The sequence below is a fragment of the Syngnathus acus genome, chromosome 16 (genome assembly GCF_901709675.1).
Source record: "Syngnathus acus chromosome 16, fSynAcu1.2, whole genome shotgun sequence".
NCBI lineage: Eukaryota > Metazoa > Chordata > Actinopteri > Syngnathiformes > Syngnathidae > Syngnathus > Syngnathus acus.
Genome location: NC_051101.1, coordinates 7819791 through 7837360, shown reverse-complemented (window position 1 = coordinate 7837360; position 17570 = coordinate 7819791). Strand labels below are relative to the sequence as shown.

The following is a 17570-nucleotide window of genomic DNA, read 5'->3' as shown; positions in this document are numbered from 1 at the left end:
ATGTATGTCAACAACAGATATTTTTTTTTCCCCATAATCTGTCTAATACCCCACTCAATTTAGCATGGTCTTTTTTATTCTGAAAAAAAGTGTGTCAATCTGAAGAAATTACAATACTTATTGCTAACAGTGCATCCTGACATCTCTCATTGTCTTTCAGCTTGGCTCCATTCTATGAACTGCATTGGAGCCAATGTCCAGGCCCCTGAAACTTTGTCCCTGGGAAATAGCAGCATTGACAGCAGTCTACCAGATCAAGGTTATGCCGCTTCTGAGGGAATGGTAGATGGTGAGCGGTCAGCCCTGGTGAGCTCCCCATGTGACATCCATCACACATCCGCAGATAGGAATTTGTATTTGGAGAGAAGTTCTGTAGGCAAAAGAGAGCGATTGCCTGTCCGAGACATTTCCAGCGACAGTGATGAAGGATGTACCACCTGGGGATCAAATAACAGGTAAATAAGTCAGGAAATACTGTTTTTGAAAGTGTGATTGATCAGTGGAGTTGAAGGGAATTAGGTTTGTCAGTTTTTATCGGCAACACTAGAGTAATGATGTTGACTTGTATTGTATGAATTGTGTCTCAAGGTGCACTGTGTTCACTATTTGATTTTTTTTGGCCAAACAAAAAAAATAATCAAACAAGATAAAGGATCCACTCATTTGTTCATGTACGCATGGTGTTCACACTCACCTTGTTTTTCATCTGACCAAGTGCTGCCCTCTAAAAAGTTGTTAGATGTTTATTGTCCTTAACCCTTTTTTGCGCGGCAGACTGTTTCACATAAATAAGTGTTTTGCATCTAAATAAATAAAAACAAATGGTCAAAAATCCAACTCATTACAGATTATAGTTGAAATTAGTGGGAGCCCTGCGCTTGTTTCTCTTTTTCAAAGGGCTTGCGCAATGTTGTAAGTCACCAAGCATGACACTCCCAGTGCACTCAAATATTGATATGGTGGCTATAAATACCAGCTGATCTTCTCGAAGCAGATGTCCTGTTATTGGTGTTGTTCTGGCGCATGCGTGGTTGCAGCATTTACTATATATGTCCATGCAGAGTGAAGACCTGCGTGTGATTAAATGACCTCCATTGATTAATCGTCCCCCAGCGTTGTTTTCTTTTTGCTCTTTTCAGTTATCACCTTGTCTGTAGTTTGGTACCCAAATTTGCATGGCATTGTTGTGGTTTTCCGTCCTTCATCAAAGGCCTAGCTAAAAAGTGAATACTGTCTCATATAACTTTGATGGAATAAAATGTATGTGGGGATGTGCCCAGAATGAGAATTTAGGATCACTGATCTCACACAAAAATATTTTATGAACCCTGGCCCTGATACTTGTGTCTGATGTGCCTTCCAGGAAAGCAAACTTTTGTTTTGATCAGGGTTATTAAGAAGACAAGCCCTCCCAAGTTTCTTTGAAGACGAATTCTATTTGATTTGGGTGTCTTGTTGCGGTTGAATTGCTAGTACTGTACCTCGTAAGAATCGTCTTTTTAACCCTCAAAGCGATGGATATCTGAATTGCACAAAAGGTTCTTGATATATGGCAATAATCAAATTCATCAAACTGTTAAGAGCAACAACCCTGTATGCCTATTATAGCTGTCTGCTTGCCCTCATCTTTTTTTCTGCATGCAAGAATACTGTCCAATATCTGTGTGTTGATGTCTACTGAGTTTTATTTTTGTGTACGGTCCTCAGTTGCAGTCAAAGCAACCTCCAGGCAAAGTCAAGGAATATAAATACCTTTGAAGAGAAATACAAATGGCTCCATCAGATGAGCCTGGAAGCAGACCTTTCAGGTGAGGAAACAAACCTACGGTGTAATGTGTTACTGTACCGTTTAACAATCTAACTTGCTTAAAATATGATTTTCTTACTATTAGGAAACTGTGTTTTCAGATCATTTACTTAAATGTGTGTTTTTTTTAGTCTGTCTAGAGTGATAAAATATTGATAAATACATAATACGCAGTTCACCCTACTTCAGTGAGTCATCCATATTTTAGAATTGTCAAATTGCAGGAGATGATATTAAATGTTCCCAAGCAGTTGTATGTTTTTGTCCTCTTTTAAACAATGACTCTTTTCCAAAAACAATAATCACATTTCAACAGTGATTCATGATGTGCCTGTGGTGGACATGAATGTCCCGGTCACTGCCATAGATGAAATACTGGAAGACTATAAACCTCTTGTCGAAGACAAAAAGGCAACAGTACTTGCTGGGATGAAGTTAACGGATCGTAACGGTAAGACAAATTAATAGCCAAGATACTGCACTGTTTGGTCTCGGCTGGATTTATTAACTTCTATTTAGAGCTAAACTGTTAGAACTGGAACCTTGGTCCACAAAATTAACTTACACCAAGACTGTTAAACAAATGTACCGTAATTTTCGGACTATAAGTCGCACCGGAGTATAAGTCGCACCAGCCATAAAATGCCCAAAAAAGTGAAAAAAACCCATATATATGTATATAAGTCGCTCCTGAGTATAAGTCGCCCCCCCACCCAAACTATGAAAAAAAACCGCGACTTATAGTCCGAAAATTACGGTAAGTCATTTCTACCATTGAAATTATTGGAAATACAATTAACCATTCTAACCCAAGAAGCAAGTTATGTTCACCTAGTTTTTTTATGGGTTTACTTGAAACAAAATGTTGAAATAGAAATAAATAAAACCTTTATTCCCTCCTGTACTGCGTGCTCGTGTGGGCGTGTGCATACAACAACAAAAACAGAGTGGGAGCTTCCTTCGGGATCTGTCATAAGTTAATCATTCTTTTTCTATTTTATCACAGATTCAGAGAGTACTTCAGAGTGGCGCAACAAAAACAATAATGCTTACACAGCTGCTTCCACTACAAAAAGTAGTATTCAGAATGCTAATCTTGATCAGCATAGCATCCCACTGGGAAATAGGTCAAGTGGGTATACAAAGGAAAAGAAAAATGAAGATCTGAAAGACGATACGCAAAGACTGTCAACAGTGAAACCTTGCAATTCCCCGGAACACAGCAAAAGCACGATAACTCACAGATCTGATATCGTCACAAAGAGTAACACTCATCGTTTACACGAGGACGGTGTTGTCCTGCCCCGAGCCATCCAGAGGTCATTGTCCACAGAAAAAGTAGATACGAACAGTGTTCACCAAAATAACTCCAGCTCAAATACGTTGCCTAGGAAAGTCACTTGCAACCCCACCTCTCGATTTGGTATGAAAACATTCACTGTTGTTCCTCCCAAGCCTTCTGTCATGCAAGGTGGAACGCAAAATGCGTCTGCCAAATCAACTGCTAGTGCTATTAAAATTGATGAGCAAGGAAATATTATGAAATCGTTTGATCACCACAACCGAGTAGTTGATGCAGCAGAATCAGGAATTACCAGAAGTGAGGAGTGTCCACTTGTCGAAAAAGCCAAAGCCTTTTGGAGCTGTAGTGAAAGACAAGAACGTGCTCTTCCTTGTAGCTCAGGTGTGACTGACAAGGCCAAGGGGAGCTTTGAAAACATTAAAAATACTCGCAATGCCGTAACTCCAATGAACACAGACAGACGAGAAGTCTTGAAAACACAACACACAATTATGAATACTGCAGTCAGCGCTGCGATGAATAGTGCAAATGAGCCACAAGCAAAAATGGGTAAAGATGTTTCAGTATATGAAAGAATTAAGCAACCACAACCAACACTCCGTTCAGACGTTCCTGCCTTCCTCAAACCAGCCAGACGTACTTCCAGCCAGTATGTGGCATCTGCCATCAATAAATACGCCCCAAGGACATCAAAAAAGCCCAACATTGCGTCTGCTCCTTCCCAGTCTTCTTCTTCAACGCAAAATGTTGCCTTCCATTCACTGGGCCACTCCATACAAGTCAATCCACGCCAGTCCTCCAAGATATCATTGACAGATAATAAGTTAAATAACACTAGTCTTTGCCATACTTTTCCTGCGAGGTCTATGAGCTTCCCTGGATTTGTGTCAGAAAGCCAGAGAGAAGTTAGAGAAGACAAGGAAGGAAATCATGAATCCATCAACGGAAGCTCACGTTCACTAGGACCAGTATCAGACAGAATTAAACACTTTCAGTCAAGTGCTCCCACTCAAATATCTTTAACTGAACACGATACTCGAGATGGTAAGGCTAATCGGTGTGGAAGCCCCAGCCCATCAATCAGCTCTTATCAACAATCAACTGCCAAGCCCAAGACAAAGCAAGCAATGCCAGAACCTTCACGAAGTATGTCAGAAAACAGTGTTCTCCCTGGATCTTCACGTAGTATGTCAGACAGTGGTGTCCTCCCTGGAGCTCCACCTGGGAACGTGTTCGGACCAGTTAAAAAGTTTAAGCCAGTAGTGTGTCGATCTGTTGAGAAAGAGACTTGTCTGCACAGTAACCTAATGGAGGCCATCCAGGCAGGAGGAGGCAAGGACAAGCTTAGGAAGGTGAGCTCTCCATCAACTTTTTTATTGTGTAGAATAATAATGCGTGGGGGAGATGAACAGAAAGACAAGATACTTAAAACCAGACTTTCCACCGATCGGATCAAATATGGCGGATCAGACAGTATTTTGCATTTTCTAAAAATTGCAATTGGCTGAAATGTCTGACTAGTATCAACAATATCAAAAGTGTGCATATTTAAAATTGAGAGTGGATCTTTGTAGTATCAGAGACATTGAGTTTTGTCAGTGTCGATCCCCACATACACATACGTATATCTAATCGTCTTTCATTGAATAAGTGCATCCCCCCTTTAATATATACAGTAGCATACATTAAGTGAACAACCGAAGCATGTGATCAAAACAGACATATTTCTCCATCTGGTTATCGGATAGGTATATGTAATCTTTGTGATCAGCCCCCAATTTGTTTTTTTTTTAGAACGTGTAGGCTAGAAGACATATATATTACCTACATTTTCCTCTTCTATTGACATGACTAGATCTCTTCATCTGGTGCCCAAAGTGCGAAAGAGGCCTCTCCTGACGAGAATGAGAGGGCTGCTCTTCTTTCCGCTATTAGAGCCCAGAGCAACACTGGCAGGCTGAGTAAGGTAAAGCACTCAAGTGGCTACTTACAGTAAATTATGTCACTGCCTAGACGTTCTTCCTGGGAAAATTAGTCTTCGTCATAATATGACTGATTTGATAAAATATTGGGCTGTTTGCTTTCATCAAATAACCTTTCAAATACAGAATGTTCTGCTAGTTTCATGACTAAGTAAGGGTAAGATCAACTGTTAGCATCCCACATTCTGTGTGTATTCACGCTGCTTTGCTTCCTTGCTTCCCACAGACCAAATCTGGTGCTTCTGATGAGTTAGAAAAGTTCAGGTCGGCTTCAAAAGAGGACCAAAGGCCAGACACTTCCTGTTCTCCCTCACCAATTTCTTTGACTTGCCCTTCTCCTGTCTTTGCAACATTTCCACCACAATCCACGATAGCACCTTCTCCTCGTCCCGTGCTCTTGCACCAGTCTAAGCCAACCACTATGGATCCTCCATCCGCCTTGGCCAGGGAAGCGATCATGGAGGCCATCCGCTCTGGATCTGCTGCTGAAAGGCTAAAAAAGGTAGGAATGTGGAAGGAGAAAGGCTTTATACTGTGCTGGTAAAGTTTGTTGAAACTTTGTAGATTTTTCTTGCCTTGAGCTGTTTGGTGAAAGGCCGATGGCAAAAAGTACTACTGCACTCACATTTCCCCATGGATCAAATTACAGCAGACAACTCCGGCTTTCCCTTTGTCCACTTTGTTCTGTATGCAGAGCAAAGAACACATTTCACTTATGTAGGGAATCAAACATAAAACAAAGATAACTATAATGAATTTTAAATTGGCATCAGTCCAGCAAGCAAAAGTTCACTTTGTGGGCAGCAACTGTTTAAATTTAAAGACCCTAAATTTAGCTATGTCTAACACTTTTATTTCTGAAATCTTGGTCGTAAGCCATCACAACTTTGCAAAGAAACACAATTTCTGACCCCATCTTACGCTAGAAAATTAAATAAAGTTGCAGTTTCTTTTCAACAAATTAATGTGCAAATCAAATTCCTTTACTTGCTGTGACCTGTCCTTTTTGCATGTCACAAAATGGCGTGTGACAAAGATGTAGTTTGTTTAATTCAGCATCAAACTCCGTTTGAAATACCTATAAAGTCATTAAGACCCCAGCAGCCAACGGCAGTGGAAACTTAGTTTGTATAACTTGTGAAATTTGATAATTTCTCGGAGCATCTCTGATGGCTCTTTAGTATCTAATCAAGATCTATCCAGTGAAGACAAAAGGGAAACTTCATTGTTTGTTTGTGTGTTTTCTATCTAGGTTGCAGTGCCCACAAAGACAGTCCAAGTGAATGGCAGGCTCAGAAAAGTGCATGCAACGTCCCCCAATCATCCCTAGGAATAAACACACCACTAAAAGTAAAACATTTCCCAAATTCTTTGTTGGTTGTGTTTTACCGCAGAGCTTTGGAGATTTAAAACACTGGTCATGTTCAGTCAATGTTAGCGATCTTTATGCATGATGTAAGGCGGATATAAGAGGGGGAAAAAACATTTTGCATCTTATAAAGTTCTTGACAGCACTTATATGACAACATGACAGGAAATTGTTATTTTGAGTGTAGTTTTGAATGCCGTCCTACCGGAGGAATGTTTTGTTGCACACACTTGTCTGATATAAGCTGTCGCAGGTGAAAGGTATGACTCATTTCATTTGTACAACCAGAGCTATTTGTCTGCTCACTCCTGGCGGCCTTTGGGGAAATTGTGTCCATCTCGATAAAACAACAACTTGCTTGCTATCTTTACTCTAGCTTTTGGGGTTTTAATTGAAGCGTTCTACAAAAATAAGTGCCAATGAAAGCAACATCTTTCACATGGTTTGTGCTACTTCCATAGCCTGTTCTTTTGCTCTGCTTGTTTTATTTTTGTTTACCACAGCTGAGACTTGGATGCCTTCTAGTGTTGTGTTGCTCAGTGTTATGTACAAAAATGTTTTCTGTTAGCATTCCAAATGTCGTGCAATACGTTCAAGTTAGTATATCCCGATTTAATATACTGCACACATTGAAATACATTTGAAAGTGTATTTTCTGTTGATCTGGTAAAAACTGCCAACTTTTTCACTAATGCTAGTGTGGAGGATGGTTTTGACCCACGCAGTGCCTTTTTGCTTATGATGCTTCACTTTTGGCTTCTAACTTTTGATTTGTGTTGCTGTTTAACACAAATGGCTTCATGCACGTAATTGTTCAGCAGGGATGTTATACAGAGACACACTGTGTATCGGACAAGAAAGGTAGCTTACATTTGATGTTTGCATTCACTTTTGTTGTTAAAAAAGTAGCCTACACAAGGAAATGTCGGCTGCACAGCACAGAAATTATTGAAAACACCACATTACTTATATGTACTGGCTTTGCAATATTCATGTCGTGCAACACGGCACTTTTAGGAAACTAGAAGCTTGTAGTGTGTTTCTGTTGCTGCATTTGATACCTCTATGAAAAGTTTACAGTTTGGACGAGCTGTATTGGATTTAGGAAGAGTCAATTGCTGCCATTAATATGAATTTGAATTCTATGTTTATACTGAATAAGTTTCAGAATGACAACACTTAAAGTGTCCATTTGCAGGTGTAAATGCTTGCTGCTGTTTAGTAAATGCTTGCTGCTGTGTAATAAAACGAGTGAAGAGATTTGAACTCCTAGTTTCATAGATTATTTTATGCTCTGCAATTTTTCAAAATAAGATTTGTCAAGAGAGTACACAAACCTGATTCTATTTTTTAATTGTTTTACTAAAATGTGTTATTTTCCTATTTTGCTGGATGATTTGACTGTCACACAATAGACCACATTTCACAGTAGCGTATATTGTATATTTTGTAAACAAATGATGATCACTATGGCTCTAGTTTTGTATTATCAGACACTCTTTCATCTGATGATAAGAGATTCCTACAAGCCACTACATTTGACTTTTTTCCCCAAACGAGATTGCACAATGATTTTGTCTACCTAATTTTTGATTGAATAAATATTTTTTGTAATTGCACAGTGCTTTTTGTAATGTCTTTATTGACTTAGAAAATGTGAATTCCAGTAATTGTAAAAGCATCACAGTGGCTTGTCATTTCCAGTAGCACGTCTGCCCTCATGAAATATAATGCAACATCTCGCTCTGTCTGGCTCACCACGGTCAAGCTGTTTTTCCCGGCAGCGACTCAGCGCACTGACTCATCACTGTGGCTGCACACAATCACGCTCCTAAACTTTAGCACGGCTTTACTGCTTCCTGATACATCAACATGTGCAGCACATTAAAGATCTACAAAAAGAAGAACCCTAGAATAGTCCCTGTTGCGGGAAATTCCTTTTATACTCCAAAAACGTCTGATGGCAATCACAAAGGAGATGATAATACAATGGAAGTTACGAAAAGAGCCAATGTCTCATCGGAGCAAATTTCTGTTGAGTGCATGAATTGTGTTACACAGCTGTGCCTTTGCGGCTTGCACAGTGTGTTAAGCCCAACTGATCACAACTAATGTCAAAGTAAGTTGTACAATACATTCTTTCATTTTTGGTTCTTTTGTATTATACAGTGAAACCTCGTCTAACTGTTGCAGAGTGTTTTCAATTTAAAAAAAAAGCCATATTAAAACTTGATATGACTTGACTCGATAAACTTGATCAGCTGTCTCAGGCCTCACACCAATTTGACCCACTGCTCCCAAGGATAAACAACCAATCAGAGACAGAAGGTGGGGCTTAAAGTACAAGAGCTCAATTTAAACAGTGTTTAGAGTGAAGTGAGGTGAAAGTTGTTAAGGGTATAACGTATCCAAAGCATGTGCCTCTCTCTTCGGTGAAAGATAAACGATGAATAATGAAAATCTTTTGAATTTCCACTAAAAGTGTCTCCAACCGCTGTCCTGCAGGACACAGTCACAGTCTTTCACTGCCTTTGCTCATGTTACACAGCTTTGTTGTCAAACTTGGGTGTGATGGACGCAGTGACAGCCACAACCAGCAGGATGTTGTATGACCTTTGTTTTCTCAAACTTGGTCATCCACAAAGTAACTGATCAATCAATTGAAACAAAAGGCAGTAGTGTTGAATAATTGAGGAGGTAGAATAAGCACAATGCGTGTTGTGTTTATGTCTCAGTGTCAGTCTCACAGCAAGAAGGCTTTGTTCCCATAGTGGTAGACCGTTTATGAGTGACATGATTTGTGAGTGTGCCTGTGTGAGCATCTCTTGCATGCCTTTTGCAGTCTCATATGTAGAACTAGGTGTTTGTTAAAGACAATGGAGTGACAATTTGAGCACCCTGATGTCTTGAAGCAGATGCACACCGCTGAGAATATTTCAGACTCCCATGGTGTGTTCTCATGGTGTGTTCTCAAGTGTCAAGTGCACCTTCCATGGGACAATGAAATTGGGGTCAAATCCATTGACGCATTTCTCCATTCAATGACCTTTGGTGCACTCTAATTGTAGACTCTAGAGCTGTTTCACCCAAGAAATTGTTTGATTCTGTTAAATACGAAATGCAGATATGGTATGCAATAAAGACTCAGAAAAAACACTTCGGGCAATTGGCACAGAATGTGAGGAGCTGTCTGCAAAATTGTCACTTCCATGTGATGAAGTACACAAAAAAGGCTTTAACAAACACAAAGATTGTAATGATTACACCTCTCTGTATAGTGTCTCAACATATATTTTTATTTTTTATTTTTTTGTGAATCCCCTTAAATTAAAGCTGACAGTCTAGACTTAAGTCATATCTTGATCATATGAAATCAAAACTGGCTTTGTTCTAATATTTCAAAGTCAAAGTCTGCTTTATTGTCAATTTCTTCACATGCCAAGACACACAAAGAAATCGAAATTACGTTCCCACTATCCCACGGTGACAAGACATAGTATACATACAAGTAAACAACACAAAACAATTAAAAAAAATAAAAACAAGAAGGCACAAACAATGAATAAATAAGACTGATGAATAAATAATAAATAATATATAAGTAATAAAGGTTTTCACCTCTAAAGCAGTCTGACTTGCAACACCACATGTCCTAATGTAAACCTCTTGATGTTTTTCTCAACTCACATAAACATCAGAGGAGTCTTGTGTAATACCCCTATGAGGCTCTGACAAATAAAATCTCATTTCTAGGAAGGTAACTTGAGCAGTACCAAACACATGCCACTGATGTATATATTCCGGAGTTCTCAATGGCCACAGTGACCAATATCAATATCCATAACCTTGATTTTATTTTTCACAAATACTGACATGCACTGGACCATATATTCTGCACAGTATTTGCAACATGCAATAAAAAGCATCTGTGGCTCTCCCTAAATTCATGAGCAGGTTTTCCCCCTGTTGTGTCATCTAAGATCAGCCACAAACATAAACAAAATTAACAATACTGAGGCGCGGGGACATGGTCTCATTTCTATTATTGCAAATGCAACATTGGCCCTCGCTTAGAGGGCGTGGTCAGGCCCCGAGGGGCGGAGAAGCTTGCGTGCGCGCGAGCGTGTGATCTGCGTGCGCGCGAGCCGCGTGTCTGTATGTGTTTCGGTCCCGCTTGGCCGCTCGGGATGATCTGTCCTGGGAGTCTTCGCCGTCGCAACAACTTGACTCCTTCCGCCTCCTCTTCTTTTCCTGTGCAAGCTCCTCGCCTCCTCCTCAATTCTCCGCTTGCCGGTCCAGGAATGTTGATCAGCGTGGCCTGAACCGGCGCTCCGGTGTCTTCACCTCCACACGACTGTGCGTGTCCGCAAGGGTCGTAGCCTAAGGTGAGTGGTTGCCATCGGACTCACGCGTTCTCTCAGTCCTCCCCCTCCTCGCCACTGCACCCCATACAAGACATATGCAAAGGTGTCAGCGTGTTACCCAAACTCTTGTCCGTTGTTGAAGTTAAAATCAACTCTTGTCATTACTCGAGTCCGCTTGTGTGCGTAAACTTCCATGCACCTTTAACGCTGCTTTCCAGGCAGCCTCGTGCAGGCTATTCGGAGGCAAGCAGCGTCCGCTTGCCAGCATGTCATGTTGTTGACGATTGCATAACGTCAGGCAAGAGTAGCACACTGGCAACTTTTTGCATCCAGTGGGACTCCTGCAGCCCCCCCTCCACAGTTTGGCAGCAATTCCCTTGTGGAGGGGCGGGGGCGTTTTCCGAGGAATTGCCTTGTCCCACTTGAGTGCAATCCTCATTGCATTGTATGATACAGTAGTGTAGTGGTCCCCAGACCGTTTTTGCACCATAGAGCATAGGACACTTGAACGTAACGCAATGTTTTAATTGGAACAGGACATCTGTAGCATGTTTAACATGCGTCTCCCTGGTGCACCCCCTTGGGGCGCCATGAGGTAGCCAAGAATATCTGAGGTTTTGCACACAAAAAAAAGAGAAAGAAAAAGGGAGGAAATGGGCAAAACCGAGGTAAAACTGAAGAAAACCCAAAATATGAAAAAAAGAAAATAAATGCTCAAACAAACTGCAAATATGGAGCGATCGACTGTAGGTTGAAATTGTAATATAACCAATGACCACAGAGATGTTTAGGTTGCACTTGCACTAGGTATTATACTGCCCTATACTGAATTACAACATGAATAGGTCTGTTTATTTTGCAGATTTAGAATGATATATTGCAACCAATAGTTACATTTTGAGTGAGGTGATTTTTGTGGAGGGAAAAAAATGAACAAAATGATTTTTTTGCACTTAATGTTGGCCACTTGACAGCAGTTCGGTGCCATTCTAGAATGGTTATTTTATACAAGAGAGTTCTTTCCAAAAAATACAATGTGTGGTTATTTTGTTCTTTGCTTCAAACCCTTTGTTGTTGGGTTTGGAATTTAGTAGATCTTTGAAAAATAGTTCATTAAGAAATAAATATATCAAAAGTATGTATTTTGAGTGTATGCACATGTGTATTTTGTCCATATATAAAATACCATCATTTTGTGTGGACCACTAGTAGCACCATTGCACCAGAAGCAAAATTCTCCTCCCCTCCAGCATTTTAGTAGCCCATCCTAAGGATGTTGAAACTACTATGCAAACGAATTTCAAGTGTCTACAAATAAATGCAAAATGCTTATGCCACACAAAGAGAAAATGCATGTTGTAATCGGAAATTCCAAGACTCCGGATCAGGGTCAGTTGTAATATACTACCTTGAGGTGATATGTAACATTATGAAATAGAGTGACTATGATCTGGGTCAGTTGTAACATTCTAACATGTTATTATGAAAAGAATCCCATTATTATGAAATAAATCCCATGAGCTTAATTAACTAAACATTAAAAGCGCTTGGTTCAAAATGTTTTTTGATAAAACAGATGCTGATTTTTCGTTGAGTCTTTCTGTGTGGCTCCATACCAAGTCCCCCACAAACCGGTGGTTCACAACCCGGTGGTTGGGGTCTGTTGTTATACGAAATGCAAGATGTGCTAGAAGAGTTCCAGTACTGGCATCACAAAGGGGAATATTTCAAAGCCAAAGTAGTTTGTAGTTTGGGGGGTTAATCAACGGCTCCTTAAAAATTGTCAGATGTGTGCTGACTCCCATTTACCATGGGTTTGAATATAATTGGTTAATAGTGAACACCCCAGTTTTTATGAAGCTGTGCATACTTGTGGAAGATGAATCGAATGAGGTGACTGATCAGCTGACTGCTAGCAAAAACTTGACACACTTTTTTAGAACACTAACCAAGAAGGATTTCTCTCCCTGCCTTTGCCCTCAGTTCAGTTAGGTTGCGGTGCCATCCCTCTGCGCAAGGCGGCAGCTCAATTTGTGGTTTGCGCTCACCCCCTTCACACCAGGCCTTCTATTTCAAGTGAGTGCTCACTAAGCACAGACATGATGGGGCATGAACTCTGCAAGACTACAGGCTGCCAAAAGCCTGCTGACTGCACATATTGCTCATAATTATAACCCGTGCAAAGTATACTCTCCTTTCTGCATCATTCATAACGTCAAGGATTTGTCTTGATCAATTCTGTAAACCTAAGAAAATCGCATGCATATTTTGTCACAGATGCAACCATTTTTTGGGAAGAAAAAATTTTCTTGGTAGCAGCTAGACCAGAAACGTGTTTGAAGGTGTAAAGTGACGTCTTATTTTACATTTAAGCTTTTCTTTCGGCTCACCCACTACTCTTGTTCTTCCTGAAATGTATGTACTTAAAGGCACATTAAAGTGGAGGAGATCTCCTATTAACTTGGATTGGAGCTATAAGAGCTTGTGCTTGTGCTCTAGGCAGCATTCCATTGGGTCTTGCGTCAGCCAGCAGTCATTCAGCACTAGTTAGTCTAGGCTTATATACTGTTAATGCCCTCCTTCCTGATGTAATGACACCATTAACCCAATGCCTGCTGGGGGACCACAGCATAGTTTATGTATGTCAAGTTACTGGATTTAAAAGCAACTCTTCTTTCTGAAGCCAAATGCTCAGGTGGGCTGTCCGTAGTCAAAATGTAACCCAGTGACAATGAGCACTTTGGCACAAGCTGTGTGATCAGACTCTTCTGACTTGTATAAAACGTCTTTATTGAGTTCATTTGCTAGATACTTCACTGTTGTGAAAACCGATTTGGATATTTTGAAAAATACTTAAAAGTCCCATGCAAAATAGATTCAGAGGATTGTTTCTAAATACATTGTAGAGAGTAGATATCGCATTAAACAATTTTCATCATTTGTGTTCCTGTTTTTTATGCATGCGTACGTGCATGTGGGTTTGTGTTCTGTGTGTGTTTATTTCTAAAACAGCAGTCCAGTGATGTAGCAGCCAGCATGAACCCCCCCCCCCCCCCTTTCTGTGCTTTCTGCGGACTTGTGGTGTAAGATGTGACTACAATGTCAGGGAAAGCCTCCTAGAACATTGATTTGGGGTGAATCAGAGACACTTCAAATTGTGGCAGGTGTGTATTTGATTCCCATTTAACACGAGTTTGATTTGATCTGAACAAAGCCACATTCCCAGTAGGAAGACATTGTGCACACTTATGCAACTAAATGATCATAATTGTGTTTTTTCTTCCCCACTCTCTAAAACAATTATCAAAATGTAATTTTAATTACAATCTTAAAATTAGCACCTGCAGTTTGGATGATGTTTAAAATGGAGGACATCTGATAATAACTGATTGTACTGTACTTAATTTTTTGTTCTTGTGTCAAAAAGCTTACATTGATGTAAGCTAGGTAAACTTTATGGGGTCACCAATACCCCCCAACTTACAATACTACAATATTGCGCCCAACCCCAAAGCATTCATCTTGCCATTGCATAAGGCTGGTTCTCCCAAAATCCTCATCCAATTAGGATTCCAATAGTCCTTTCACTCATTGACTGGTGCTATTCAGCTTTCCCCGGCATGACATCAGGCCCTCTCTTATAGCCCCACTTTACGCTGCTGCGCTCAAATAATGAACGCGGCCAATTAATGACTAATCAACATGTGCAACAAGCACAACCACTGAGGAGTGACTGCCATCTAATCTGCCGATTAAACCGGAATACAGAGATGCTCTGTTAAACTTGCTGTGTTACAATGCAGAAGAAAAATCAGGCAGCCCACACACATGCATCCAGTAAACTTGTTTGTTACACAAAGTTGATAACTGGAATGAAAAGTCTAATTTCAGAGTCAGTTAGAAAATCTAACAATAAAATGCAAATGGCACCATGCTTAAACTGTAGCGTGCACTTTTTTTTTTTAATGTGCTGCAATCTGATTGCTGTTGAGACTGAAAACGATTTTTTAAACTTTGGGTACTCTTTTGAGTTCAAAACTGATGGGAATCCAAGCAATATGATAAACTACAGTCAATTAAGCTGTTAAGATGGACAGTAGATACATTGATAAATTCACAGTATCCAGTAGTATCCATACCCAAGAGGGGAAGGATAACATAATCCAGGGGATATGAGTGCAATAGTCACTTGTGAACGAGTCATGCACCAGTATATAAAAAATTTAATGATATACCCAGTGCATGTTATATTAACCCACGGTCATGCCCATGATCGTACCCCTGTCCCCCGTGTGGAGTTAAAAAGTCTCACGACATGGGGGAGGTATGATCCCCTCAGCCTTTCTGTGGAGCAGGACAGTGTCCGCTTCCTGTCACTGAAGTTGCACCTCCGTTTGGAGTTGGTGCCATGCAGTGGGTGAACGGGGTTTTCCTTGATGGACAGCAGCCTGGCCTTCACCCGTTGTTCCGCCACAGATGTCAGACCAGACAGCTCTGTGCCCACAACAGAAGCCGCCTTCCTCACCAGTTTGTTCAGGCGGGAGGCATCCCTCTTTTTGATGCGCTCGCCACAACAGATTGATAAAACATACGCAGTGTCACATTCATAATATATATTGTCATGGTTCCATAGGTCATGTTGACATAGAACGTTTTGATAACTCCCAGCATTACACTCCTAATATTTTTACTCAAAGTGTCCAACTAGTTTCAACATATACACTGCAATAATTGACCTACCCCCTCTTGGGGTCACGGTACGGTCAGTTCATTCATTTCAACGGCCTGTAGAAAAGAATGCACATATTGACTTGGATCTGAGCCATTTTTTGAATTAAGGTTATGTTTATGTTCTGGACTCAATAGCTCTAAGATTTTGGGCTGGGGGGGGTCAAGCATGGGAAATGCATTAAAACATTTCTCCACAGTTACTGTTTTTTAAAATAATTAGTTTTGGTTGTTTTGTATTATTTAATGATTAAAAACAACTAAACAGCAGCTAAGCAATATCATTCAAAAGGACTGGTGGAAGATTTGGACACTTTTTAGTGAACATATGGTTCTGATTGAGTACTAGTTTAGCAATCCATTGTTTTTTAGTAACCAGGTTACACCAATGGAGTGGGCATTTCCTCTTTTTCCACGTACAGTTACAGGTGTAAAATTTTTAGTTGTCCCTATTTGTGTACACGTATATTATATCTTAGGCAGCTAAGCGGAGGTTGCTGTATCGCACATAATTTTTCACCCAGTACCCGATATGGAAAAAATGCGTTCTGTGCATTCCAAAGATGACTGAGCAAAGCTGAACAGCCCAGTGTTCAGCTGTGTCCAGTCCAATCAACTGTAGGCAAGTTGAGTAAGATGAACACATTTTGCAATTACATACACAAAGAGAGAAGTTGACACAGCTGCACAGCTTAGTTGGAGCTGTTTTTTCAGTTTATCATAATAAAACCTCCAGTGCATGTAATGGCATTATCCCAAAGCAACACAAAGAGCTTTTGTTACTTAAAAATAGATATCATTTGATTGGTACGTATTATGTCAGTTGTTTTCTCCGGTTTTACCGTATGAATCAGGTCGTGTTTCCTCAGTGTTGAATGACTTTGCTCGTTTGTTCAAATAACTGGTTCGTTCCTCTTTCTGAAACAAAGAAATTGCCAGATGAAATATAATCAAACGAATGCAGGATGTTTTGAAAGGAAATAAAGGAATTAGGAATCGAAATTTGAATCGAATCAGGGGTAGATTGAATCATTACATCCCTGCTCGATGAGATCAGAGTTCGAAGTATTCGCTGTTTAAGCCATACGCCAGCACATTTCGATGTTGCTTCCATCTGCTGTAGAGTGCTGCTGCTCGTCTGGTTACTTAAAAACCTCATAGATTTGTGAAAGTTGGCTCAGTAAAGTCTAGAGTAGACTCTTTAATACGTAGCAAGTTTTGTCTCGTTTAAGTGGTTTAGGGTGGCAGTTGGCCAAAGATAAACAAAGAACAAAGGAAATACAAGAACACCTCATTAGGCGTGTGACACTTTAAATATTTGGTCATAACACAGCCATGGGGGTTCTGCTCTCTTCACTTGTCACATCCTTGTCAGAACCAGATGTCACCTCCAAAGACAACGATTAGTCCAGTCGCACGCCTATTTACTTTAAATTGCCCAAGTTTGTCCTTTTGATGTATTATCTAGTTGATGTATGCCAGAAAGTGACGCTTCACATTTCAGTTTGTTGAGTTATTTTTTTTTTCCTGGCCAGCACCTTGACATACAAGCAACTACAGAGATCTAATAGTAGTTCCAAAGTTAGAGAAATGAGATTATTGCATCAGTAGGACAGTTTTAAAATTTGAGACATTCCTTATCAGAGGAGCCAAAAGAGGTGAAGGACCTTTCTGTATGAAGTGCACTAAAATATTTTACAGTTCAGTTACTTACTAATGGTCAGGACCACCACACCTCAGTCTCTTTTAGTGGCGTGATCTAACACCATTAGGATAATTGCATTGTCAAGGTCAGAGGACCATTTTAAGTATGCTGTTCAAGTGGAAGCAATCAAATCAAAGGGTCTTGAGAGACTGTAATCCTTGCACTGGAATGGCTTTGATTCTGGCAGAAATGAAGCAAAGGTGTGCTTGTGTTGAATATCTTAGCTTTGTGCATCACTGATAGGCATAGTCATGTGTTACAAGTTTTTTTCATGGTATACTCTACTCCAAAAGCATTGGGACCATTAGGACA

The 17570-nt window shown here is 40.2% G+C and overlaps 2 protein-coding genes across 8 annotated transcripts in view; both read left to right on the top strand.

The window, feature by feature from the left end:
- cobl (cordon-bleu WH2 repeat protein) overlaps nt 1-8080 on the top strand; it is a 29595-nt gene extending 21515 nt beyond the window's left edge. For all 4 annotated transcript variants that reach the window (XM_037273772.1, XM_037273773.1, XM_037273774.1 and 1 more), the window contains 7 exons: nt 161-455; nt 1708-1808; nt 2124-2258; nt 2814-4462; nt 4966-5076; nt 5319-5594; nt 6345-8080. In XM_037273772.1, coding sequence (XP_037129667.1) covers nt 161-455; nt 1708-1808; nt 2124-2258; nt 2814-4462; nt 4966-5076; nt 5319-5594; nt 6345-6422 — 2645 coding nt within the window. In that variant the 3' untranslated portion in view covers nt 6423-8080. The remainder of the gene's footprint in view (nt 1-160; nt 456-1707; nt 1809-2123; nt 2259-2813; nt 4463-4965; nt 5077-5318; nt 5595-6344) is intronic.
- A 2506-nt stretch (nt 8081-10586) lies between these two features.
- Nucleotides 10587-17570, top strand: part of LOC119135337 (growth factor receptor-bound protein 10-like) — a 45288-nt gene continuing 38304 nt past the window's right edge. The window contains exons 1-3 of one of the 4 annotated variants that reach the window (XM_037272826.1): nt 10587-10846; nt 12809-12901; nt 13838-13989. The gene's annotated coding sequence lies outside the window, so the exon portion shown is untranslated. The remainder of the gene's footprint in view (nt 10847-12808; nt 12902-13837; nt 13990-17570) is intronic. The other 3 variants (XM_037272823.1, XM_037272824.1, XM_037272825.1) reach the window with 3 other exon arrangements.